This window comes from Cyanistes caeruleus, chromosome 8, assembly GCF_971803275.1.
Source record: "Cyanistes caeruleus chromosome 8, bCyaCae1.hap1.1, whole genome shotgun sequence".
NCBI lineage: Eukaryota > Metazoa > Chordata > Aves > Passeriformes > Paridae > Cyanistes > Cyanistes caeruleus.
This window is the reverse complement of record NC_141708.1, coordinates 9,487,749-9,514,448: the sequence shown is the minus strand read 5'-3', so window position 1 is coordinate 9,514,448 and position 26,700 is coordinate 9,487,749. Positions and strand designations below refer to the sequence as shown.

At 39.2% G+C, this 26,700-nt stretch overlaps 1 protein-coding gene across 1 annotated transcript in view; it reads left to right on the top strand.

Annotated features, from left to right (window-relative positions):
- Positions 1–26,700, top strand: part of LOC147651861 (uncharacterized) — a 55,683-nt gene that overhangs the window by 13,109 nt on the left and 15,874 nt on the right. The window contains exons 4-10 of the mRNA XM_086900487.1: positions 6,036–6,126; positions 7,590–7,645; positions 7,831–8,000; positions 8,585–8,720; positions 15,394–15,461; positions 18,701–18,795; positions 26,249–26,384. Coding sequence (XP_086756613.1) covers positions 15,450–15,461; positions 18,701–18,795; positions 26,249–26,384 — 243 coding nt within the window. The 5' untranslated portion in view covers positions 6,036–6,126; positions 7,590–7,645; positions 7,831–8,000; positions 8,585–8,720; positions 15,394–15,449. The remainder of the gene's footprint in view (positions 1–6,035; positions 6,127–7,589; positions 7,646–7,830; positions 8,001–8,584; positions 8,721–15,393; positions 15,462–18,700; positions 18,796–26,248; positions 26,385–26,700) is intronic.

Below are 26,700 nucleotides of genomic sequence, written 5' to 3'. Positions count from 1 at the left end.
TAGCGTCAGGATGAACTTACAATTTTTCTCAGAATGAAAAAAGCCATCAATGCTGCACTTCCATCTCCTCCCCTAATAAAAGCTACAGCAAACCAAACAGTACACACATTTTAAACAAGATACAGTTGAAAAATGCAGTGATCTCAGTGGTGTTTGCAGTTTAGGAGCTGAAAAAAAAGGCATTCATGGTTAGCATAAAAGATTAGTGCTTAATCCTGTTTTCATGGTGTCAGTGGGAGTTCTGCCACCATTCAGTAAGGGATGGGTCAGATCCTTAATGTATTTGGTGAAATGGCATGTCCAAGGATTGTAATTTACAATGCAAAAAAGCACACATAAACTGTGGCCAAAATAAACTGAGAATAAAAAAAAAAATCCTGTCTCTGGTGGCTAAGCATTGTCTCAGATCCTGCTTTGGAACCGGGGCTGTTGTGTGTAAATGATTGAACAGGTTCAGTAGAGAGGGCACAGAATGACATTTTCCCTATTAGATGTAATATTGGAATATTTGATGTAATGTCCAAATTTTTCTACACAGAATGGTCTGGTCCACAAAGATTCTGATAACACAAGAAGGATACTGGCAAGGCCAAGAGATAATGTGAATTTTAGTTTGTGTCCAGGGCTCCACCTGCAAAGGAACCTTCTTGCACCTTAACTGTTTCTCTGCTGTGTTGGCAGGAATATTTTCTTCTCCTGAATTTTTTGATAACTAATTTTCTTGTGGTGTCTCATGTACTGCCCTGAAAGGAGGTTGCAGTGAGATGGGGATTGTTCATTTCTCCCATATAACAAGTGGTAGAAAAAAAGGAAATGGCCCCAAGATGCATCAGGGGCTCTTTAGACTGGCTATTAGGAAGAATTTCTTTAAAAGGGTTGTCAATCCCTGGAAGAGGCTGCCCAGGGAAGTGGTAGTGGTGTGACCATCCCTGGAGGTACCTATAAGGTGTGTAAATGTGGCACTGAGGGACATAGCTTAGTGTTGGACTTGGTAGTGCTGGATAAACAGTTGGACTTAATGGTCTTTAAAGTTTTTTCCAACCTAAAATAATTCTGTGATTCTATGCATTGTGACAGCTGATGCTCCTGCATTTCCTCAAGGTGTTTGTGTGCTGTATTGTCATTGCTATGAGGAAGAATGTGTTTGCAGAGAGATCTTGGCAAACTATTTGAGTTCTCAAATTTCATTCTGTTTAAGCTCCATACCTCTCATTATGAACTAAACAGGAAAGGCAGCAACATAGTTACAGTTTTGTTTCTCCTCAAGTACAAACACTTTTTAAAATTACTTTTTAAATTTCCTTTCTGAGCTGGAAGCAGAGATGCTTTGTGGCCAAACTAGATTCACAGCAGAGTGATTAAGCACCATCACAGCCTGGTTGTTAAGGTTCCTGCTGGGGAGAATTGCCAAATATGTTGAGTGGTCCTAGTATCATGTGAATTCAGTTCCAGTGCAGTCATGCAATGGTATGAATGGATTGTAAAAGATACTGAGTGGTCTCTCCAGAGACTGCCTTTAGTGGCAAAAATCCTTCTCAGTTCAGTCTAGAAGGATTAGACCACCAGATATCACTGCCTGTCTGATGAATGTTCTGTGAGAATCTTTGCTCTGGTTAATTGTGAGGAAAATTCTGCCCAGATGACAAAAGGACCCAACACAAGTGAAAAATGTTTCAGGAATGGAAGAGCTCCTAGGGTTCCTTGAGAGCCCAGAGGTCATGGTGGCTGGTGGTGCTTTGCTATTTGAAACAAAATATATGAAGCTCATAACACTGCTAACCTTGTTCTTTGGACAGTGTGTTTCATTTTCCACATTTGTCAGCTGGATGTGTTCCTTGAAAATTACATTTTCTTTGAAGGAAAATATAGTAAGGGCTGGTAAGAAACTGACAGCAGTGCAGCAGGGTTATGCAAAAGAGAATCTAAAGAATTTAAAATAATTGACTTTTGCAAATCTGAGTTTTTTTGGTCCTTGTATCTGTCAACAGCTTAGCATAGAGAGATTCTACAGGAATAATTCTTGTTGAACCCAAGGTCAGTGACAAATACAGAATCTGAAAGGAAAGCACAGAAATTACCATCTGCATCCTCACAAATTGCAGGTTTAAAGCAACATTTTTAAAGCAGAATGTATTTGTCACCTGTAGTTCCTTCTTCCTTCCATTGAGGCGGGGACTTGGACGCATCAGATTTTTAGAAATACATTTCTAAACACTGTCTTTGTTAAGATCTTCTAGAATAAATTTCTCAATGCCTAAGGTATAATTTTACACATCATTCTGACTCCATGGGTAGATTTCCACACAATTACTTGTGCACAAAGCAAAGTACATAATTGAATATTTATTAAACATGGATATACGTTTCAAAATGGACCAAAGGAGGGATAACTGGAGAGATATTGGTGAGATCTTTCAAGGTATTTGAGCTATTCCCTTTTTTTCTGACTTGAGGCTAAATGATTTCTAAGAGTCTGGTGCATTTATGTCTCACTCTAGGGTACCAGTGTGTTATTTGTAGTTTGCTTTGCTTTCCAAACAATTCCAGGCAGTGTGAGAATGGTAATGAATGTAGGAACTTTAATGTCATTGAGTGTTGATAAACTTCATTGAAGAGAGATGAAAGGGACTATATGTCTACTTTCCTGAGAAAACCAGAAAAAAAAAGACACTTTTAACCTTAAATCACCAAGAATAGCATTTTTGAAAATCCATTACTTTGTATCTCATATTTTCCAATATTATCTCTGAATTTATATTTGCATAATTTGAGTTATTATTGTACAAGAAGTCCCATGCTCTGTTTCCATTTTTGAATCTCAGTTTTACTGAAATCAATGTGTTCCCATGAAAGAAATTTAATCTGGCACATTTTCTGACAGAAAGATACGTTTTTGAAAATCTTTAACTAATTTTAGGCTTCAGCATACAAATGTGATTAATCAAAAAATCAGTCCAAAAGTTGGCTCTTTGTAATGCCAGAAAGGCATGTGGTGTTTGTGTTGTAATTGCAATCAAGCAGAGCAATGAAACTGGAAAATAGGGAAACTACACGTACAAAGTCGAAATCCTTTGAGTTTGTGCTCTATGTTCCTTCTAACAGGGTCCAGAACAGTTTGGGTGCAGAGAATTCTGTCCATGGGGCTTAGGTAATTAAAAACTCTCAAAAGGAAAGGAATCCCTTTCATATTGTTGCCCTTTGGCTCAGGAGTGCGTCTCTTCCAGGTGTGGTGTGGCAAATAGGGCAATCAGAATTTTTCTGGAAAGTGGCTTTTCCAAATTGCTTGAAGTGCTTCTAATTTGCCTTGGCCTAACAAGCACAGGCATGAATTTCCAATGAACATTTGAGAGCTAGAAGCTGATTCATCCAGGATTGTCTTTGACATGAAACATTTGCTTCTGGAAAGCCTAAAGTTTGCTTCAGGTTTAGTTATTTTTGGGTGCCCAGGTCCTTAGATGCATCTTCCAACAGAGAGGACTCTAGTGAAGCCTATGCTGTTCTCCTCAGGTACCAGTAAGAGTGAAAAAGAACAGATAGATTGGTTTTTAGCTGGCATCCTAACACAAAATTCAGGAATGCACCAATCCTTTCTTCCCAGAAAAACCTTTTGCAAATATTTTGGCCTCTAAGTACCATTACACGGTGTGTCTTGTTAATTTCTGAGCTCCTGTGTTTATTTATTGTAAATAAATATGTAAATTTATTACAAATCAATTAAGAAGCTTACTGTGGAGAAGAACATTTCTTGATTAATTCCTGGGTCAGTACAGAAACAGAACTGATGGTTACAGACAGACAAACAAGGTCCCCAGAGCTCTGTATCTTATCTCTGATCACAGCCAGGGAAGGATGCTTGGGAAGCATTTTAACAACAGTGCCCATAAAGTGTGGTGCAGCTCTAGATATATTCTTATTTCTTTTCCAAGTTAGAAAGAGCTCAAGTTGTTCACTTTCTCTGTGTACAGAAATCATCCCCTTTTGCTGTTAATTCTCTAGGGCTGCTTCTCAGTCTGTGAGTTGGGTGGTCACACTACTTGCTCTTACTGAAAGCACCAGAGAGTCAATTAAAATCAGTGAAAAGGAAGTTGTGAATTCATTCAGTCTTTTGATCGAGCTTGCTTTTATGTAATGAAATTGAAAGGTACAGATGATTTTCAGAAAGATAATTAACTCAAATCAAGTAGATAAGCAAACCTGTTAACAACTATGGCATGTCCCCAAGTATACCTATGAATCGAGACTCATAAGGACACAATTTAGAAGATTTTAATTATTACTTTTTGAATTTGTAGTTTAGTTAGGATCTTGAAAATGAAAAATGATTAATGACTATCTAGTCAAGTGACTGTAAAAATGTATTAAGCCCCTGAGAATGATAAATCTTCTGTAAATGAATACAGGCTGACAGTCAGTGATCACATGTCCTCCAGACCTTTTGATAAATGTTCTTCCTTTTATTTCTAATAAAATTTGATACATGAAACAGGATAATTTATTTCCACTAATTTATCTTTTTTCTCATGGGTATCAGCTCCTCTCTTTCCTTATTTTCATCCTAGAGAAACACAGTGGAGGTAAGATCATCATCAGTAACAACACACACAATAAAATCAACTGGAATATATGATGTAAGTTCAAATTAATAGTATGGCAGCTGCTTGGTTAGATTAGAAAAAGAGTGGTAAAGAACTGTGCATTGTGTCTTCTGCACTATGGAAATTCTGTACATCTCAACAGCGAATAATTTCATTTTGTCCTCAATTCCAAAATGTTTCACTAGCATATTATATTGCTATCGAGTTCTTGGTCATGTTATATGTGCTCTGTGTACCAAGAATGAAAGTCCTGCCTTGATAGCTTTCTATTCCATCTTTCCTGCAGCAAAAATCTCAAGTAAAATCCATGCATCCATCCTCTTGTTAATTAAAATATCCTGGCTAGAACTACATTCATAGAGTTGTAATAATTTCTTATCTGTAGGGTTGTTTTCTTTTTTTTTTCATTTTATATAAAAAATGGGATCAATTTAGTCCCAATACATAAGGGGGATTAAAATTCAGAATTATACCTTTACTTTTAGATTTTGCAAGTGATTAGGAATTTTCACTAGTCATCTCAGGCATTATCCTCCTGCCATTCTTTTCCAGTAACAAAGCTTTCCCCTTCACAAAAAATGATCTATTAAATTAAAAATAAAAATCCAGTGTACTGTCTCGCTATGGAAAACAGAAATCCAGGTGAGATATGAGGGAAACCCCCCCCCAGAGCCAGGTGCTGCAGGCGTGTTCATAAATAGAGGAATGGGGGCATCTCCTTTGGAAATGCCACCCCTGTATAAACAGAAGTAGAAAAGCAAATCTAATCTCCAAGGCTCTGTGACTGGAACCCTGTAAGATGCATGCTCCTAGGAGGAGATTTGAAGATCTTGGAAGGCTGAGAACAGTGCATGCTTTTTCAACATTGCTCGTGATTCACTGGCAAGGGGATTCTCTGTAGCTTTAAAATACTTGTTAAGGTGGGAATAGAGCCTAAAAGACCTGCCAGGATGTGAAAAATCTGCCAAGCATGCTGTCTTCAGGTAGAGGAGTAGTGACTTGGGAGCTGCAGATATCAGGGCTGAGTAACGTAAAAAGGATCTGTTTGTGTTGGTAGGTCAAAAAACCAAAGGTTTTGACATGGAGAAGACAGATCAATCTGAGTCGTAAATGAAACCGAAGGTCAGTTCTTTTCCCAGCTTATGTGTCATTTCAGAGGGAAGAAGCTTGCAAACTACTGTGAACAGGGTGTACTGTGTACTGCACTGTACAGCTGGGAAAATTCCACAATGATATTCAAACTGCAGAAACTAATGTTTATTCCCAGTTTTCACTCAAGCTGTTTCAGCCAAATATACTGCAGGATAATTTGAAAATCTATGGCACAATATAAACCACCTATTTTCTTTATACAGAGTTAATGGGACAATTTTAAGTGAATTTTTCTTCTAAGTAATAAATTTGTTTGGGGATTAACTTTTTTTTTTTTTTCTTTCTTAGGTAGAACATTTATTCCCCAATGATGAAGTGCTTTGATCATTAGAATAAGCTGCGACCACAGTGCTATCACATTCTCTATCATTTATTCAAGGTTGTTGAAATAAGACTAAACTTCTTATGAATATTAATATTCAGATGTGAGATTTTTTTACTATGTTCAACCTAGTTCTATTAAGGAAAATGAGGAATAAATGACCTTACTTTGGTCTGTCCTTCTGTGTGTAAAGTCGGATCTCACCATTGTTCTTTCAGCTCTGATGCCAAAACCCGGGAAGATGGAAATGAAAGTTGTGGGGGTCACTTGTAACCTGAGGGGTCTTTATTTGACTCCTTCATAGGTGAATGTCATCAGATCACTCTACCAGAAAAGAGGAGGGAAGAGAAAATATGGGCTGCTCTGAACCAACCCCATTAGGGCACCAGTTTTCTGAGGCAAAGTGCACAGCAAAACACAGCCCCTGCAAAAGAGCAGGACAGGGATGGGCCCGGGATGATCCACTCTGCTTTAACCCACAGTCTGTATTCACTGGAGATAATAGATGTTGTGTTCAGTCCCAGTCAGAAGGGGACAATTTATGTAAGTAAAAAGATGCTTTCAGAGTATAATTGATCAATAACTTATTGTCAGTCAATGAGCTATGCACAAGGAATGAAACATCTCCTACATTATGTGTTTATGTTTCCAAGTATTTATGTATATAGTATCCCATCTTCACTTTACTGCATATCATGCAGTGATATTTCCTCAGGCATCTGCCTTCTACCTGAAAATTTCCAGAATAGTGAGAAATATGTGAGATGAAGAAATAGAGAGCTGCTGCAGGGTCTGAAACAAAGAAATGTTGAGCTGCTTAAATCATGTGTCTTAAATCCTAGGCAGTGGAGTGGCTACCCACAGAGCACTAGTTAGTTGTCATGTGGTGAGAGATGGGAATGGCTTGTTGAAGTGTGTGCTCACCTGCTGTGGCACAGCAAGCAGAGAGTACTGCAGGGTCCAAGTGCATCAGGGCCCTGGAGCAATGGTCCTCTGCAGGAAACATGGCCCTGTCTCCTTGCCAGTGCTCCAGACCACTTCCAGCCAGGGCTGTATCTGAGCAGTGAGGAAAAGCCATGCTGATTTCTGTGCAGATGCAGAAGGGGCATGGTTTGGCTTGTACCTGAGCCAATATTGTACTATTTCTAAAGTGCTTTGGAACCCTTTGAGACAGCATTTGGTGATAATTATACAAGTTAAATTTCCATACAATATCAACTTTACAGTGAATAGGACTTGGGAGAATGAGACAATCGTTGGCTGCTGCAATTTCTCCTTAATATAGTTAATAATTCTTGAAGAAAAGGTGACTTTTTTGGTAATCTATGAAAGGGGCTCTGGCACCATTTCATCTATCTGCAAATATTTAGGAAAACAGAGTCTGCAAATGGGAATTATGGGAATGCTGTTTCATATTGGTAGAGCTTTACTGGGCTGGATTGATTTAATCTCTTAATGAGAGCATGATTATTTTCTTTGTAGAACCATGTTTTTTTTGTGAAATAATTGTTCTTTGGCAGGATTTTGGATTATATCCTTGCTCTTCTGTGCAGCATCTCTTTCAGCAGAGTTGAAGGTAAGCCATTGGTGCTATACACCTTGTCCTGGTAACTCTTGCAATTACTCTTTTGGAGATGTTGAAGTGCAACTCTGTGTCCAGGAAGACATCCTGAACTGGTGCTTTGGACCAAATGGTGGACCAAATGGACCACTGGTGTTTGGGACCAAATGTGGTGCTTCCTTCTTTTCTTCTCCTTCCAGATTTCACCAAAACTGGCCTTTCACCCCTTGAAGAGAGGTTTGGGTTAGCAGCAGTCTCCTTCCCCTCTCATAATGGCAGGTGCCACTGCTGCCTTGTGGCTTCACTTCATGGCTTGGAGTGACTTCAGATATGACTTCTCCAGAAGGTCCTCCCTGAACTTAAGTTACTGGTGAGCAATAAACTGACCAGATCTGGGATTTTGGACTAAAATTATAATGGTTCATCCCAAGTTTTGATTGAGCTCTTATTTGTTCCTACAAACATTCACCTCTAGGTTTCACCCCACATAATTGATATAATGTCATTGCTCCAAAGTGTGTTATTTGCCCAGTAACAGCCCCAATTACTCAGAGGTTACTGACTTTGGCCTTTTAAAATGCATTAGCTACAGGAATTGCCATGACCCCAATTACTACAAATATGTTCATGGATCAAAGATCCTGCAGCCAAACTTTTCCTCCTGACTAATCATTAACCAGAAGTAGTATTGTGGAGCTGCTTCAGATTTTTCTTGAGCTACTTTAGTGGTGAGACCATCTGGCATGTATCTTGCTCCTTTCATCCTTAGAGGACTTCTAGAATATTAGTGAATTAAGATGGACAGGGCTTCTGGAATGGTCTTTGATCAACCTAGAAGAAATGGAGCTTGAAAATACTTTGGGATGCAATATCTATCCTATTTTCCCCATTGTTATTTGTTGTTCTACTGGCACAATGTAATGAAGAGCAATTTTTTTTTTTCTAATTTTTCAGGAGTTTGAGAGGCCTGACAGTGCAGCTAAGTGTGGCTGAGGGAAGAACCATAGATCATTTCTTGTTTTGGCTATGGTCTTGGCAACAACTTTCAGTTATCTAGAGAGGGGCGGGGAAGAGAAAGGTGTGTTTAAAGGTAAGTGAGATGAAGAACATCTGCCTAGTCTGTGTTTCTTTTCTGTGCCTCTGACTGTCTCCTGGACACAAAGTCAAAGGTAACTTGAATTCATGGGATCTTTTACATGAGCTGTCCCCTAAGAGTTCAAGGTGCAAGGAGGTTATTTCAGGGTGCAGGCAGTTGGAGTGCTGGAGTGCTCCAGACTACAAGATATTTCTGTAAATGAGGGGGCTTTGTGATGTGATCATCTAAATTTTTTCACAGGTGCAGAGAGCCCTTGCTGCATTTGTAGTCAGACTCTATTTTGCATCACCAGGAAATACATTCCTTTACCCACGCAGTAAATTAAAAAAACATACACACATCTACAGAGCCATTTATGTAAGCATTACAAAATTGTGATTGTCAGGAAGCCTTGCATTAAAACTTTCATTCCTGATTAGAAGATGGCATGCTGAGTACTTCAACCCACTTTGCACTTCAAATCAAGCTATTATTAGGGCATCTGTCCGTTCACTCACTTAATGAGAACTGTTCTTTAGAGATGCAATAATGATGCTTCAATATAAAATTTCAGCTAAAAGCCTGATTTTGTTAAGCATCTCCTTGGAAAATAAAATCATGAATCCTGCTTTTGCAAAGCTTGAATAACACTGAGAACATTGATGTAAATCTGGATCTTGCCATATTCCCTCGAGCATAACTTTGTAACTCCCACATGGAACTTGGCCCGTCCTCTGTCCCTGCTGGATTAATGTAGCGCTGCAGTGCACATGGAATGTGTGCTCATTTAGATCAGAGGAAGTAGCCCTTGGGACACTCAAAGGAGCATGCCAGAGAATCATAGAATACTTTGGGTTGGAAGGGACCTTTAAAGGCCATCCAGTCCAACCACCCTGCAGTGATCAGGAGCATTTTCAGCCAGATCATGTTGCTCCATCCTGACCTGGAATGTTTCCATGGATGGGGCATTTACCATGTATCTGAGCAACGTGTGCCAGGGTTTTACAACACTTACCATAAAGAAATCCTTCCTTCTTACAGTTTAGGAGGAAGACCAGAAAATACAGAGTTCTAGCAGAGTTAAGGTAGTCTAGGTAAGTCTGTAGGATTTGCTCATCTCCTTTCTTAGTTTTGGGAAAATAATAACATGCTAAAGAACATTGCCAAAATAGTCCAGAAAGCTGGGTTTCAGGAGGACAATGCAGGCAGCAGTTCATGAAGACAGGACTGGTCCTGAGACCAGGCTGGCAAAAACAGCCAGGACCCATTGGAGACAACTTACATGAAACTACATGGGAACCATCAGCCAGGTTGAACTGAAATTTCTCTGCAATAGCCCTGGGAATAACCAGTCCTCAGCTTGATGCAGTGGTCATTGATTTCAGAGCTTCTCAGTGAGCTGGAGATCACCCTGTATTAAAAAAAAAAAATCCTGATGTTCTCAGTATATTTTATCAGCATTACTACAGCAAGGTCTGCTCTCATCACCACAACATCATGGGCCTGAAGCATCTGTGACACTACATTTCTCTGCAAAGAGTATCTGCTCTGTTTGGCAGTGGTAACATCCACTAGCCTTGGGTTATGCTTGGTGGAGTTTTATGTCTTATTTCTCTTACCTCAGCTTCTGTGGGAGTATTGCTTTTGTGACAGCTAGCAAAATCATAGGGATTATAGGAACAAGAAACTGTTAAAGGAGTATTTTTGTTTATTTTATTCCTTAATTTGAAAAACATAGGGTCCAAAAATGCATGAACTGAATCTACAGTGTACCTAACATTTATAACATTTTATAAATACTAAGATGGAGGCAGACAGATTGAAAAATTGCTGGAGTTAAATCTATAATTAAGCAAATTCTCTTATATGCTCTCAGATCTCTCTTGAACATGAGAGGAAGGGGAAATTATAACGGGGAAGCACAGTGACTTCGTTGCAGATAGAAAAGATAATTATGTATAAAGAAATGAGAAATCATTTAATAATATTTACTTTAAGTATGCATCTACAGACAGTAATACAGATAGTGCTTATAAAAAGAGAGTAGAGAATTCTTTTTAGTGCAAATTGTTTTTCAGTTGCGACTTGTTCAGTTTTATGTCACTTGTATGTGGAGAGTGATTTATTCTTGAGGTTTTTGCAACACTATTTGTTTTACATTTGAAATGCCAATGATGATCAAGGTGTCTTTTGTGAAATGCCAGCAAAACAAAATCCAGGGAGCTATTGGGATCATAAGAAAAGACCCCTGATCCTAAACTGGACAATTCAGATTCCTGTTGGAAGGGTATGATTTGCTCTAGCTCCTCAATTCTTGTGGGGACACCTGTGCTAGAGTGGGGTCCCTTCATTATTGACAAAAGCAACTGTTCATCTGCACAGCCCCTTCCTTGTGATGTGACTTTAAGCAGATGGTGCTGCAAGAAGAGTGAGTGTGGAGGGCACTGACCTCTGGCTGCCTCCTCCCTCTGGGTAAATCCATGTTTGTGTATTACAGATCTCAGTGGCCCAAAGAGGAAAAATGTGCAAAATTTCATTAACTTGAAAGGCAGCAAGACACAGTCCCCCAGGCCAAGCTGCAAATCTGCAAATCATGGTGTAAGGTAGAGGTGAATAATAAAGTAGTAGAAAAGGACAACAGAGGGAACAGTACTGATGGTTCCCATCACTCCTTGCTGAGGCTGCTCCAAGTGTCCACTGAAATACCCAGGAACACAGCCTTGGTTTTGGGTGAGTGGGAACACTCTGGACCCAGCTTCTCCAGGCCTCCCTCTGTGCAGGAGTTGTGCTGCCATTGTCACAGCCACAGATTGCAGGAATAAAGCTGAACAAAGAAGAAAAACGTACTCCTTTGCAGCCCTGAATTCTAAGAAGAGAAACTGCTACCTAGCAGTCAACCTAGTGTCTGTGCTTCTGCTCTGCTGCTTCAGAAAGGCAGGAATGTAAGAGCAGTAAATGTGCCAGTTTTATAGCACTTTGAACATATTGTCTGACATTGTGGTTTCCTTAGAGGCTATGTTGCTGATTACCTGCATTTTAATAATAATGATTTATTCTGCAAGGGGAATTCTCTGTGCTTTAAGAAAGAAAGAGTCTGTGGTTTGCAAGCTTTCTCAGCCTCTCTATCAAAGTCCTAGGGAAGCAAAAGGATTTGAACTTCCATGTACTAAATCTGATGGAAAAGTTCATAAATGCTCTGAAAAATACCACTCTAGAGCTCACACTGCTTCACACATGGCCAGTGTGTGCAGTGTTTTCCACACTGTGAAATGATAATAAATGATAACAGAACATGTTGCTAAGAGATAACATAGCTTGCCAAAAGTGTGCAGACATAACCAAATTAAGACACTGTGCACCCTGAAGTTTTCAGGCTACCTTGGCAACACTAATGAACTTTTAATGTTGAAAGGGCCAGAAGAGTTTAAGCTTTTTTAAACAAACTTTGAGCAACCTTTGCTCAGATTAAACACAGTCCCCTACCTCTTCTTGCTTTTGCAATAGATTTTTTTTTTTGGGTTGAGCTCAATAATGAATTATTTCTTCTGATTCATGGGTAGAAAATCCTTCCACAAGTCTTTTCAGTTTGACACTAAAAAGGAACCTACAGTGTGGAAATCCGGGCTGAGTCAGCCTTTACACCAGTTTCTGTGAAAGAATCATCCTAATTTCCAATTATCTAAAGCAGTGGCTGCTAAAGTATTGATGCTTCTAGTTACAGACATCAGGAATTAGTTACTGAGGCAAATTGCCTTGCTGTGCTTCCATTTTCAAATGTAATTCCACTGAAGGGACTCATGGTTTTCTCATTAAGACCTTTCTTCAGAAGGCTGAGACCTATCTTGGACATGCAGTTCTCTTGCACAATGATGTTTTATGGGGTAGAAATTAAAGAACTCAGAATATTGTGGTTCTCTCTGAGGCCACTACTTGACCTCACTCTGAACAGGTCTTCTGCAGGGATCTTGGCTTAACAGGGCCATCTGATGGGCCTTGTCAAGTGCAGACTTTTTGGCTCTAGTAATGAGTGCATGATGAGCACAGCAAAGTGCTGTGATTACAGGCGGGTTTTGTAGTTGAACTCCAGAGCTCCTGCCCTAAAATCAATGTAGACAGAGCAATTGTGATGCTTTTAGAACATTAGGAAAGCAGTGAATGATCTGTAAGTAGCGCCCCATAAATTAATTTGTTTAACCTTATTTGTGTGCTTCTAGTTTCCTGAATTAGGCACCAAATTGTCTGTAAAATCTGTAGGGAAAAAATGAGAGTTACAAACCTACACCCCATTAGGCAACTGGTAGAAACACTGAGTAGGTAAGTGTGGACTTAATTTTTTTGGCCAGCAGTTCATATGTCAGATGTGTGGCTAAGAAGGAGCTCACATCCTATTTAGCATGTGTTGCTCACAGGAGTGAATTGTCTGAATGGCATCTCTTCTCATAGGTGAAATGAGAGAAAAGAGGACAGCTCTTCTCATCCGTAGCCTTGTCCAGGAATACAAAATCACCCAGGCCCAGATGCAGCATCTCACCCTGCCTGCTCTGAATGTAGCCAGGGTTTGAGCCTGATTCTTGATGAGAACAGTGAGAAATGGGAAAGCTTGGGTGGGGTGTTCTAGATGGGAGTCCTGCTCTGAGATAGTCCCCTAGGTTGAGCAGGAATGTGCTGGTTCTGCTCATGTATTCAGCAGCTCACATGCCCTGAATCAGAATTTAAGGAAGCTTCAGAGCTTCATTTCTGAAGATTTTTGAACAGGAATGAGAAATCTCTCTGTTAGGCAGCACCTCAGATACATCTTGGGGGACCTGGGTACATTTTTCTGTACATCTGATCTTAGGTCACATCTTTGTTCAACAACTGTTTTCAAATGTAATAACTTCACTACTGTAATGAGACAGGGTCCCCAGTGTTGTGTAAATGTACTTTATGAATATAAATAAAGTGCACCTGCACTCCTTCAATTGCACTTAAGCAGACAAATAACATCCTCACACTTGCAAACCATTTGGAGCTGGCAGATGCTGCTTTGCTCACAGTCACCTGTGTGTGCAGGGTTTGTGCACATGATGGGAATGCTGTTCTTCCTGAGCTGGCTCACAAAGGAGAGGGAGGCCTAAAATGCCATCAGCATTTAGGGAGAAATGACTGCCAGTCTGTTAGGATCCCCAAAATGGCAGATCCATGGATTTATTCATCCCATTCTAAAATGGGCAAGTAGCATTTCCTCTCAGAAGACTGGGAATAACCCATACTCAGAAGTGTGGGTTTAGCACAAATTGAGTGGAAAGCACTAAAAAAAAAAAATAAAAGTTGCTATATAAAAAATATAGCAACAACAGACAACAATACTGACAAAATGAGAGGGATTTTGGGTCAATCTCAAATCAGTTAATTATTCAGAAATCTTTCCTCAGACTCTTTCCTTGATCTATTTTTCTATTTTCCATTTAATAGCAGACCTCTTCTTTCAGTGTCTTAATTAGTCCATCCATAAATATAGATTGGTTATTATATATTGAAGTAATATCACAGTAATCCTTATTATATTAACTTTCACCTTAAGAGCAGCCTTTTCTTCATTTTGAATTAATTCTTTGTTCATTAAAGTTTAGCTTAGAACTTTTGGGCAATATACAGTTAAAGAATTACTAATTTCATTTTTTTGGCTCAGTTTCTTCATTAGTACTTTTGAAACTTTTCAACTTCAATTTGTGCTTTATGATTAAGAGAAAATAAATTCTGATTGTAATCCAAACACATTCAATAGAAAAAAAGTTTTTTGCTCAAGCAGGAAAAAATGTGTCTGTATGGTCATACTGTCACACTATGAACAAAATGCCTGTAATGTGTGTATATTTAATATTCAATACATCAAATATGAGGCAGCATGAAGTTCTTATTATGATAAAATAGCTTTGCTGTGCATCTGAGAAAATCCCTCCAAAGATTTCCGTACAGTCCTCTGAACCTCTCTGAGGCTCTTAAATTAATGAAGAGGTTTCCCAATGGATGGTGGCAGAATAAAGCACAGATTTGTTCATCTCTCTGGTATATATTCCCACAGAAAGCTGTAACACAAACTCTGGGGATGAGATGCCAGAGGGACTCTCAATGTCTCTATTTCTAGTTTCTTATGCTCTTTCATCAAAGAGTTACAACTGTCACATACAAAATAACAGGAAAAATAAGTTTTGGGTTGCTAAGGCTTATTTGGTTTTTAGGGTCTACCTCCATGCAACTAAAGACACATATTAATATATATTTTAAAAACACTCTTAATTTTAATATTAAGAAAATAAAAATAATACAGTTAAACACAGAAAAAATACTACATAAGAAGCTTTTTTCATACATCTAGTAGGAGAAAGCGAATTTTTTTGGAGGTCGTCTGATAAGCAAAATTATTTGAAAGCTTTTAAGATCTAAGATGCAAAAGGACTGATAAAAAGCCCCTAAACAATATTCTGGGATCTCAAGTCAAATACTTTCAGCAAATAACAGCAAGGTCTACAGTAATAACAATCAATTCAACTAATGATATACATTAGTTGAAATCAAAGGGAAAATGTTGGGAGATATCACTTTAAATTCTAAGAAGGTTTTTAAAATGTTTTTGTCTCTTGGGTTAATGTGTTGCAATATACTGGCAAAGGTAATTAAACAAATTCTCTTGCATTTCTATTGCCAGGCTTTGGCTTCAGCTGAGGAAACTGTCCAGAAAGGACCCAGGGCTAGTGGGATTCAATGGACATTTCGGTATGTAGCAAAGGGAGGGACAACATCAGATTCAGATAACAGAGAAAACAATGTAGTTGAATCCAGCTGTAATCCCATCAAAGTCACCATTCCCTCTCGATTTGAACCTGAAGGCTAATTGCTGCTAGATTTTCAGTTCCCTCTGGGAATGTGCTTTGTAGTGACCCCTGAACCATTGGCTTCTAATTCTGAACCAGATCAGGTCTGTTGTGAGTTTGTCCATCAGATGTGTATGATCCAGTAACTAATGGAAAGATTGCAGGCAGAGCAAGATTAGAGAAAAATCACCTTCTTCAGACACTGTGTCTTCTTTATCTCTGAGCTCTTGATTTTGGCTATGGCATTACAATGAAGTACAGGACTGCAGCAAAAAACAATGTTTGACATTCAAAATTAGGTGACATAACTTCTCTGGTCAGAAAATCCCATCATAAACCTTTCCTCCTGGACATAAGAGGACAGGCTGAGATTAGACTGTAGCAATCACGTTGAGATGATGAACAGGCCCTTTGAGTCCTTTGGAGGACTTGCTTTTCACACATTGCTGCAGCGTGTCAAGGTGTTCTGCTGGTTATTTGGAGAGGGGAAGGCTTGCAGCTTTGATGGGACAGATGGAGCAGTACTCAGTGCCTGCACTGGTAGCTTGGAAAAGAGAGAGCAGGAGTTTGTGATTGTCACCCCACTTCCCATCCCACCACAGCTGGGTGGAGCAGGAGGGGTACCCTGACTGCCTGGGGGGCCCAGGGCTTTGCAGTGGCCTGCAGCCAGTGTGTGCAATTCCCTCCAATCACCATGGGAACCCAGGGAAAGAGAACTCACAGGGCCAGAATAACAGCTTCAGTTCCTTTCACTCTATTTGGTCCTGGAGGAAAAGAAAGTCCAAGTTAGCAAGAAAAAAGTATGATGAAAAGGTCGTCCATTTATACAAAGCCACTGTTCTTGAAACTCCTGTCATTCTCTCAATCTTCAATTTTGGAGAAGAGCAATAGCTGGATTTTCTTTAAAAACAGAGTTAAAGACCTTTAGTGTCAAAAGAATTTGCAATTGCACATTGCTAATTTTTTTTCCTCATTATTGTTAGTTTAGGAGAGCACAAAAAGAGTTTTGTTTAAATGTACTTAACAAAGAAATCCAAGTCACCTCAGGCTGGAATTTGAAAGTCTGAATTCAATTCAGATGAATTTTTAAAGATCTATTCATAGTGCCTTAAAGGGTTTGTGTATGAGGAATGCTTTTTGTTTTTCCTCAGTCCTTCCAAGAGCGTAAGTATCACATCTTTTTTCTTTAGACTGCTGGCCTATTTTCTCCTTGATATATCTTCTCATTTAGAATTCTAAATGTAATGATTTTTTTTTTTTTCCTCATGCTGACAAAGAGAATAAAAGGCTCTACTGTTTTCTTCAACATTTTAAAATATCAAACAAACATGAAATCTGCAAGAAGTCACTTTTAAAGAGTTATATTAAATAAATGGTACAGCAGGATTAGGTCCTTCTCCTGAAAGTAGAACAAAATAAAATGAAAAAAAAGCTCTTCAAATAACCATTGAATTTCCCCAGATGGAGATGGAACACTGTTATCTCCAAGGCTATTTATATTAGTCAAAATGTTGTGCCCTAAGAACCTGAACATCTCCATGTTTGGAGATCAAAAATGGGGCTTTAATTTTACCTTGTTCCCAACCAATGGCCCTAGAAATGACCCTGCATGCTGACAGCTGCCCATTCAAGCAAGATGCATAGCAGTGGGAAAAAACCTCTCATGTCACTGCCTCCAGTTCCTCCTGTTCCGAGGTACCCTTGTGCTGTGCATACATCTTGTCACAGCCAGTCAAAATGCTTTCCCTATCAGAATATACAAATGTATATTCTTGCCTCACAAATCCCAACCCTTGAAATATAGAAATTATTTCCTTGTGATGTCCTCCCTCATATCTGGAAAAATCCCTTTCCAATAGTTCCTTGGTTTTGTTTCTGTCATTACAACAGTTGCTTACAGAAACACCAGAGTGAAGGTTTATAACAGCTTGCATTATATCATCTTGTTTTGGTAATTTTTTCCGCAGAGATAAAACTTCCCCAAATTTCCCATTATGAAAAGAAATTTTCCCAGGCTTGGTTATATTTAAAAGCAAAATTATTTGGAAAGTTTGAGTAAAGTCTCATAAGTGGCTTTTAAATGAGGGGAGAATGAGCAGCATAGGAAACTTGGTAAGGTCACAGGACATGATCCTGCTCCCACAAACATCAACAACAATGTTCCCAAAGTCCTCCCAGAGGATCTAGAACCAGGGACGGGCACTGTTGCTCTGCATTCCTCGTATAGGCAGAGTTGCCAAAGAGTCTTGATGTAACACTGTGGGTGTCAAGTACAAATCCCAAACTTGACAAGGCAACATGAGCCTGTAGAGATCACCACATTCTGGATGAAACACTTAACTGCACACATGACCTAAGATTCCAAAGTTGGTTCTCCCTCAGCAAAGCCCTGCCCAGTAAACTTGCCTGTTTATCGCGGGTGGAAGAAAGCAGAACATCCACCAAGCCTTTATTTTGTGTCTTTCAATACCTTTGCTTTTTCTTGATGCATTTTCTTGATGCATTTGCTTAAAAAGGAGAAAAGAAACCAAGCAATCACCACCACCACCACCACTAATAATAGTAACAACAACAACAAATATGTTGCATATAATTAATATAATAAACATGATATAATAAATACGATAAATATCATATTACGTTACATTATGTTATATTAACACTTACCATAAACAATATATAGTACAATACATTAAAATACATATTATTAAATATTATTGATATGATCTATATATTATATATTATATATTATAAAATAATAACTATTTCTTATAAATTATAAAAATAAGTTATAAATAGATGAAATTATAAATTTATAAAATAAATTATAAAAATATTTCAAACTGTTACTGTTAATACAACCAACTCACTGATCAAAAAAAAATCCCTTGTCCCCAGTGAAGAGATCTGCATTCTTTTAGTCTTTGTGCTGAAAGTAAACTCTGCTAGTGATCAAGGAGATAAGCTTGTTTTTGTCTGTACCCATGTTATGACAAAAGTGTGTTGCAAAGATAGCTTCATGCAGAAACCCCCAGGAGTCAGTCCTGTGTAAATTGCCATAGTGAAAAGTTCTGGAAGTTTACTAGTCAGTTTTGCTTATGCAGCTGTAACCTCTGTTTTTCTGTACTGTTCTCACTGCAGAGCAGAGAGTTCCTTCTGCCATGTTTTTTCTCTCCTTCACAATGGGCTCAACCAGGAGAAGTGGGGAGGATCATCATGGGACCAAGACTGCAAAGGTATCTTTATCTATCTATCTATCTATCTATCTATGCAAAATATATAATTAAATACCCAACATACAGTTCAAGCGAGCAAGTATGCCTGGTAAGGAATTTGATTAGGTAACTCTTTTCAGATCTGTGGAAATCCTTATCTATGAAAATGAGAAACATGTTGCATCCAGAACTGTTTACTGGTATCAAGACGACCAAATCATCCCAGAATTCAGAAACACAGCAGGAGGGTGGAACAAAGGCAGCATCAGAGTCCCATTTTAAGTGGAATTGCTCTGAGTTCCCTAAAAATGGCTAATTCTGGAGTTATTGGTAAAGCCTGACAGGGACAATGCAGGTAGAATGTGAAAGCACTGCATGAAAATCTCTCCCTTTGGGTGCACTTTGATGGAAGGATGCTGCAATCTGCCAGGCAACTATAAACCTACTACCCCTGAATATGATTTCTGCTTCAGCCTTGAGCTTCCTCATTGCTGGGATCAGGATCTTTGCAAAAGAAAACCCTTCAATCTCATCACAGTGACATCATTGCACAAGGCAGGGTGAATGCAGAATGTCTCAGCCTCTAAAATATATAACATTTATATCTGTTGTATCTGCTTCTTCTCTTAGTTTAATCATTCAGTCATCATGACGAAACCATGCTTACAAAACATATATTGTTTGTATTGTAAGCAAGGACTATGTGTATCATACTCCAGTATCTTTTCCTCTACACAAACATTTTGAGTAACTCTGCGATCAAGAGATTCTGGCAGGTCTCCAAGAAGGATTCAGGATGAAAGTTAAACACCCTGAATTGTTACAGTTCAGCAAGAAACATCTTTTTTTCTGGTGGATCCTATAGTTTCTTAATAATTTCTGGGCATAGAACAGTAATGTCTCACACCTGGGTGTCTTTGGATTGCTATAAGAGCCATCAATGTGGGGGATTGTGTCTGTGTCCATGGACATGTGAATTTCCATCACTAATAATGTCCCTTACTTTTAAGCCTAAAGCCTCATTTGTAGTCAGACTGTTGCATTGCGTTGAAAGGATTCTGGTGCACAGGCTGTATCTCAACTCTTAAAGACATAGCAATCCTTCAAAATAAAAGGCATGAACCAAAGTTAACCAATATTCCTTCAGAGTAATACAACACTTTCAGTATTGCTTTTCTCTTGCAGTTTCTTCCTTTAAGTGACTTACAAAGCAGCTTCTGAGGGTATTTTTTTTAAAGGGAGTAAAATTCTGCATAAAGACTTAATGAGGTTCTTAATCCATCCGCTAGTGCCCCTCTCACCCCAACTTTTAGAGAATTGAATTGCTTAGATTAGTGTCATCTTTCAGTGCCCTCCTTGTGAGCTGGGACAGGTCATCCCTCCTCTAAGAGAAATGGCTGATGAAATATTTATTCAGTTAAATTATCTAAGCTGGAGCCCAGAATGCAGATGACACAGATTTCAAGAAGGATGGGCAGGTGCTTCTTTGGGTTGCAGGGCTGCATTTAGCCAGTCTTTGTGGCCCAGAGAGGCCTTACCTTACGCCAGTCATGGAAAGCTGATGATCTGTGCTGGGATTTCCAATGTTCAGATGTCTTGGCATAACCCACTGGGGGTTATGCAGTGGATTTGTCACTGTGACACTGCAAAGGGCATCTCATGCTCCAGCAGGCTGTAAAGCACAGGAACTAAACTGAGGGACTCACATCTCTCTGGATGTGCTCAAAGCACATGCATTCTTCATGAAATTTTGCTGTCACCAGCAGTTATTGAGGGCATCTTAATGATCCAGATACTGTGCTCATTTGACAAAATCTTACATACCTTCCTGGAGATAAATCTATTTCATTTCAATTTTCATCATGGGGTGTGAGAATGAGTAGGAAAAATGAACTTTTTTATGCTGGCGATTCTCCAACATCTTGCTAAAAATGTCTGTAAACAAAACAGCCTTTTCCTTAACTCTCACTGACATTTGAGAGGCTAAAAATGACAACTTTAATTTCTCAGTAAACACTAGGTCTATGGGAGTTGGCAACATTCCCCTTGAAAGGAATTTAAATGAAAAAAGAATCAAATAATTTCCATCTCCAAGGGTGTGATATTAAGGAGATAGATGCCCTCTGTAGATAAGTCCTTGAAGTTGCACTGTTTTGAGAACTATCTGACTGAATTGGTTCTTGCTGTTGTGCAGTTAAATATCTGGGGGAGGGAAATTCTTGACACTGCTTTTCTCTGCTGCCTTGCAAAGGAACAGCATCTTCCACCTTTGTCTTATTCAGGGACAAATGGAGCATATTACCCAGAAGCTGAACACTCTCCTGTCTGCAGCATCATGCACACAGGAATTTTTCTGCTTTCTGTTTTCTATGTTTTCTGTTTTCTACTTTGTCCTCTCATGTACCTAGAGTACCAGAAAAAGATCTCTGAACACTTCTAATTACACTAATGCAATTTCTTCTCTTAGAGCTGGTTTAGATTTCTGTTTTAACTTGCATTCAGGGAGACCAAGCACATCATGCTTTTGGGAAACAAAAGAGCTGTCTCTGCTTAAGAAAGCACTATGACAGTGTTTGCAAACCTGTGTTTTCTCAGGCTTCCAAAAATAAAGTCATATCAGAGCTCACCTTTTAAAACAACCTCCAATTCACCTTCTAAAATAAGGTCTGACCTGAGAATTCTACACTGGGAATGAGAGAACTCTCAATACAGTACTTCAAATGAGCAATCATTTGGAGGGGCAAGTGCCTCAGGGCCAATCTCTTTTCTTTTTTAACATTATAGTCCACAGGGGAAGTTTTTATTTCCCTAGCCTGGCTTTCAGTTTGCACATGGAGAGGCGTAAGAATTTGTCAGACATGGCAGCATAACTCTACAGATTGGTCCTTCACACTTATATCACAGAGATCTCATCAGAACCAAGTGCCTACATAATTGTGGATCTATGTCTATATAACTAAGAATGATTTCAGCTATTGTTAACCTCAGCTTCTACATTATCCCTTTCTTTTGTTAATTCAAGTGAACAGTAAGAAACGTTTAATGCCTGATTTATTAATGACTCAGTGAAGGGTCATGTCAGCCTCTTGTAATGATTTACCACTGAATGGTGATGGTGTTATTGTTCTGTAAACCAAGTTTTTTTCACCAACACTCAGAATTGCTGTCCTGAAATCTGCAAGAACTGCATATGGCTGAGAGACAAACTGGATTTAGGGCACAATTTTTACTTGTGTGTGGGATACTTCAAAATATTTAACAAAATTCCCTAAATCACTGTATGCCTCATGCAAAGAGGTTCGGTTCTACTCCAAACCCCACTTATTTTGCTGGCTGTGGGATACAGAAACGCCCATTGCCAGCATCCCAGCTCACTGACAGACATCACATGCCAGCAGCTGATGGCATGTGCTTCCCGATGGCAGCCTTGCTGCAGCCCAGACTCCCTGCTGCTCTCCCTTCCTTCAGAAAGGGACTCCTGCTGGGCTGGGCATGTTTGTCAGCTCACCAGAATCACAGAGCTGATCCTTGGCTGCACGAGGCTGGCTTCTGGGAGGTTGCCTTCTGCCAGTGGAGTGCCACAGGATGTGTTGCAAGCTTTTTATATTAATGGCATAGCATGAGGCTAAGCAGCAGGGGCTGCTGCCTGAGAACCTTTCAAGACACCAGTATTTTTACTTATTTATTCTTCCACTTTTCTTATAAGATCATCAAGAATCTTTGCACTGTTCCTGAGAAGTTAAGCTTTGCTTGCTTTTGTGAGGAGGAGGAGTTGATACCTCCTGCTGCCTCCTCTGACTCTCCTGCTCCTCCTCTGCAGTCACATCACAGGAGTACAAGTCCTTTCCTCCAGGGACCTTTTTCACTATTTGTGCAGGTAAATGGTGAAGTCTCTTTGCCTATTTTTAGATTTTATTTTTGAACTGTCTGTATGTGTATGTTTATGAATTTATACCCACTGATTACTGGAGATTTATACCTGTGCAAAGGAATTGGCCCTTTTAAACCATCTTCTCACTGTGACTTTTGATGGGTTAAGCATTGCCTGTAGTAATAGCAGTGGGTAGTAATAGCTGCCTACATAGGAAACATGCTTTTCTATCAATAATGCTCTGAATGTAGAGCTTGAACTGACCAGCTCTGGGGTCAGACTGAGCTGCCCTGTAAGTCAAGCAAGAGACACTGGTCATACTTCAGTCAGAATATAAGCTCTGTTTTCTGCTCCCTTGCATGAAGCCAAAAAGGAAATCTGCAAAACAAGGAGAATGATGGAAATTAGAAGCTGTTCCTCCCTTCTGAAACATGGTGTCCACTTGCACAGTTGTGTTTAACACAAGCATGACATGTAGGCACCTGGATTAGTAGAAAAGCTGGTGCGTTTCTAGACACTCCAGATTCCATCACTTCAGCAACAAGAGACTACAGTGCCCTCCAAACTTCTGTTGTCAGACAGGAGATCTCTCGCTACTTTTTACAGTCACTGAGTTCAAACTCAGCATCCATAAACTGTTCAACCGCTTGCCATTCAGGAGGAGGAATCATGCACACTGATGAGATTTGAGATCAACAGCAATTTGGAGTGGAGGCTGTAGTTGAGGAGAGAATGAAGGTACAGGAGATTTCATAAAAACAACAACAAAAAATCTCTGTTTACAATGGGCAGACTCAGTACTGAAGACCTTGCTTACACACAAGTGTCAAGCTGAATTGTACATTTGATTCTGCTGCATTCATTTAATGATCAAGTGTAAAGGAGCCAATCTGAAGGTATGGTTCCTGGGAAACACCCAATTTGTTCTTACCAGATAACTTCCACAGTGAGTACCAGAACTCTGAAAAGCCCAGAAGAAAAAGCATCTCAGATCCAAGCAATTTAAATTCAATGAATGTGATTTGGCTTGCAGCTTGTTCCCTAGGAAGTAATGAAAGAGGTAATTAAAAGACTGGACAACTGCTTTAAGTAAAACATTATTCATTAGAGTAAGATAATTTCAGATAAACTGTTTCCAGACCATGAAAGCCAGCTCTATATCTTTCTGTGCACCACTACAGTGACCCAGTTCCAGATGGGGGAATGAGACCTCCTTTCTGAAGGTCCCACCACAGCCTGCTTCTGTTTGAAAAGGAGGAGAGAGTATTTTATTAGACCATGTAGAAAAATCCAGGAAGTGTTAGAATTTTCCTTAACTCGCTCCTCTCCAACAACTTTACTCCTTGATTGCAAGCTGCAAACTTCCCAGCCTCTCTCACCTAACCTCCTATGTCATCCTCAAAGACCTGCCCTCATCTTTCATCTGGTAAGACAGTAGAAAAAAAGAATCCCTCTTCCCTGAAGGAGATGGATTTCTTTGAGTTAAAGATCTGTGGGAAGCTGTGAGGATGCACTGAGGGTGAAAAGGGATAATCTGGGGAAAGTCTTTGACAATGGATTTGATCAGCACCTTCCTTTTGAGAAAGCAAAAAATATTGCTGGTGTCAGGGAATAAGTCCCAACTATGTCAACGACAGTGCTGCAATGGCAGCAGCAGAGCAGGAAGAAAATGGTTCTCTGAATTGAAGTGGGAAAACATTCACTATTCAGTCAAGGAACTGGGCAATTTTCAACTTCCTAAAAGCTATTTCCCAGGGAAAAAAACCCACCCAATCATTAAAAATACAAAAAAAACCACCCCACCTTTAAATAAATTTACCAATATCAAGGTGAATAGCAGCAGAAAAACATCTGTGCAGGCATCAGTGCTTCCCTCCCTGCCCCCCCAGTAGTATTTTTAAAGACTATTAAATGGAATTGTGTGACTATATCTCTGTAGTGGGCTTGAGCACACCCTAACTATCAACTGCATCAGTGCAATCAGCCTCAATGCTGAGATTTTTTTCCTTCTACCTTCTGTTCTAACTAGGTGACAGTAAACCTCTTTTAACCTGCAAATACCGATCCTTAATTATGAGAAAATAATCTGACTCAGGAAATGTCACACCTTGAACACTGCTAATGAATCACATGAAGAAAAAGATTTGCTGCCTTTTCCTGTGGAATGAGTGAAGGGTTAGGTATTGCTCACAAAATGCCTTAAAAATGCCTTTTTTTGCTGTGGCGTTGATTCTGCACCCCAGTCAAATGAATGGGGCTGCCAGTGTGTACAAGGGATGCAGAGACAACTCAGGCTTTGCAGGGAGGAATTGCTTTTACTCTCCTTTATAGCATTTGTGGGATGTTCCTGTTGCTGGTTCCATGACTCAGACCTTTGTGGGTCGGCAGGGTCCTTTTCTGCTCCTTTGACTTGAGGCTGATGCAAGAGAAATTGTGCCTTGGGAAGGAATGGCCTGCCAACCACCACACTGTGCTTTTAATATCACAGTGAGAGGAATCAGGACTAATCAGGAAATAAATCAGGTTTTCATCATTGTAACTGAGAGACTGTTTCACCTCTGCAAATCAGTGCAATGGTGCAATGAAAACACAATTAATATCTTCTAGAAATTCCCTGGGTGCATCCTTCCATCAAGATTATAGGCAATAAAATTATTAATGTTTCAAAACAATTAAGCCATAATGAAAATTAGTAAACTTTCCCCATCCTCCTGCCATTATTATTGATTAATTCCATCACTGAAACTTTAAAGAGAACATTTTTAAGTAGGACAAATATCAGTAAGGCATAATTCAAGTGGAGTTGATCTTGTCCTAACAACCAAGTGACATCTTGAGATCCCTCCCAGACCAGTTTTTCTGCTAAAGCATTTTGAAAATCTGTTTTCTCAGCAGTGATTTGTATTCATTTCACATGGGTAGAGATGAGTACACCAGCTTCCTGAAATAGGGAAGTCAATATCTAACACATTCAGATCAGGTCCTTTTTTAACTTTTAGACATTGAGATATTCAAACACCTGAAAAATATCTTACTTTGACAGAATGCATGCTACTTTGCTGACTTTTAACAGGAAAAACTTCCTATTTGATATTCTGGTTCTAAACTGCTAATTGATAAGTAAGCTTAAAACATACAGTAAAATATTCTTCCTGTAGCTCAACATCTTTTTCATTCTGACCATTTTAATTCTTTCCTCTTTCACTTTATTTAGCATTTCAATTGCAGTTCATCTTGAGTGACTTAGAAGGAAATACTTTTGTCGAAGAGTAAATTATCATTTCCTTCATTTAAAGTTTTTCTTTTCTTAATCAAACACAAATCAAGCAAAAAGCCAGAGAAGATATCTGTTATTTTTCCCCATATTCTTTCTGACAAGATGAATTTTTGAATTTACTTTCATTAGGATTTTACATAAACAGAAAAGAAAAATATCTTGTTGTGTACAAGTTATTCGTAACCTTTTATTCACATACAAACTAACCTTAAGTACTTTTCTAAATGTCTCTATTTGTAAACAGTAGGGAAAAATAGTGTAGAAAGCAGTATAACAAAGCAAGTTATCTAGCTTCTTTTTTTGTTTTTCTCTGTATGACACTTCAGTATAGGCACTTGTGCTCTTGGGTCTGGAGATGCCAGAAGATGTTTGCAAGCACAGGTGGCTGAAACCACTGTTTGGGTTTATGTTCCAAGGACAACTTGGGTAACTGCTCTGGACACATACAATTCCTTCTCAGCTGTAGGTATAAGAGTTTTGGAAAACTTTGCTACATGCAGGGTGTGGATGTCCTTTGGATGTGTGACACAGGGTCTCCACAAACAAGGAGTTGTGTGCATTGCCAGGCAGGACCCCAGGACAAATGGGGACGTGGGTGGACTAAGGAACTGCAAGGGGATATGAGTTTGGATCCCTCAGGGGAGCCCTGATTTGCCCCTATAAATGTGAACTGATGTTACCTCTCTGCCCTGCACAGAAATCTTTACCTTACATGACGCATATAGACAGATAAAATACATTTCACTCATTTTTTAAAGCCTAAAATCATTAAGTAACA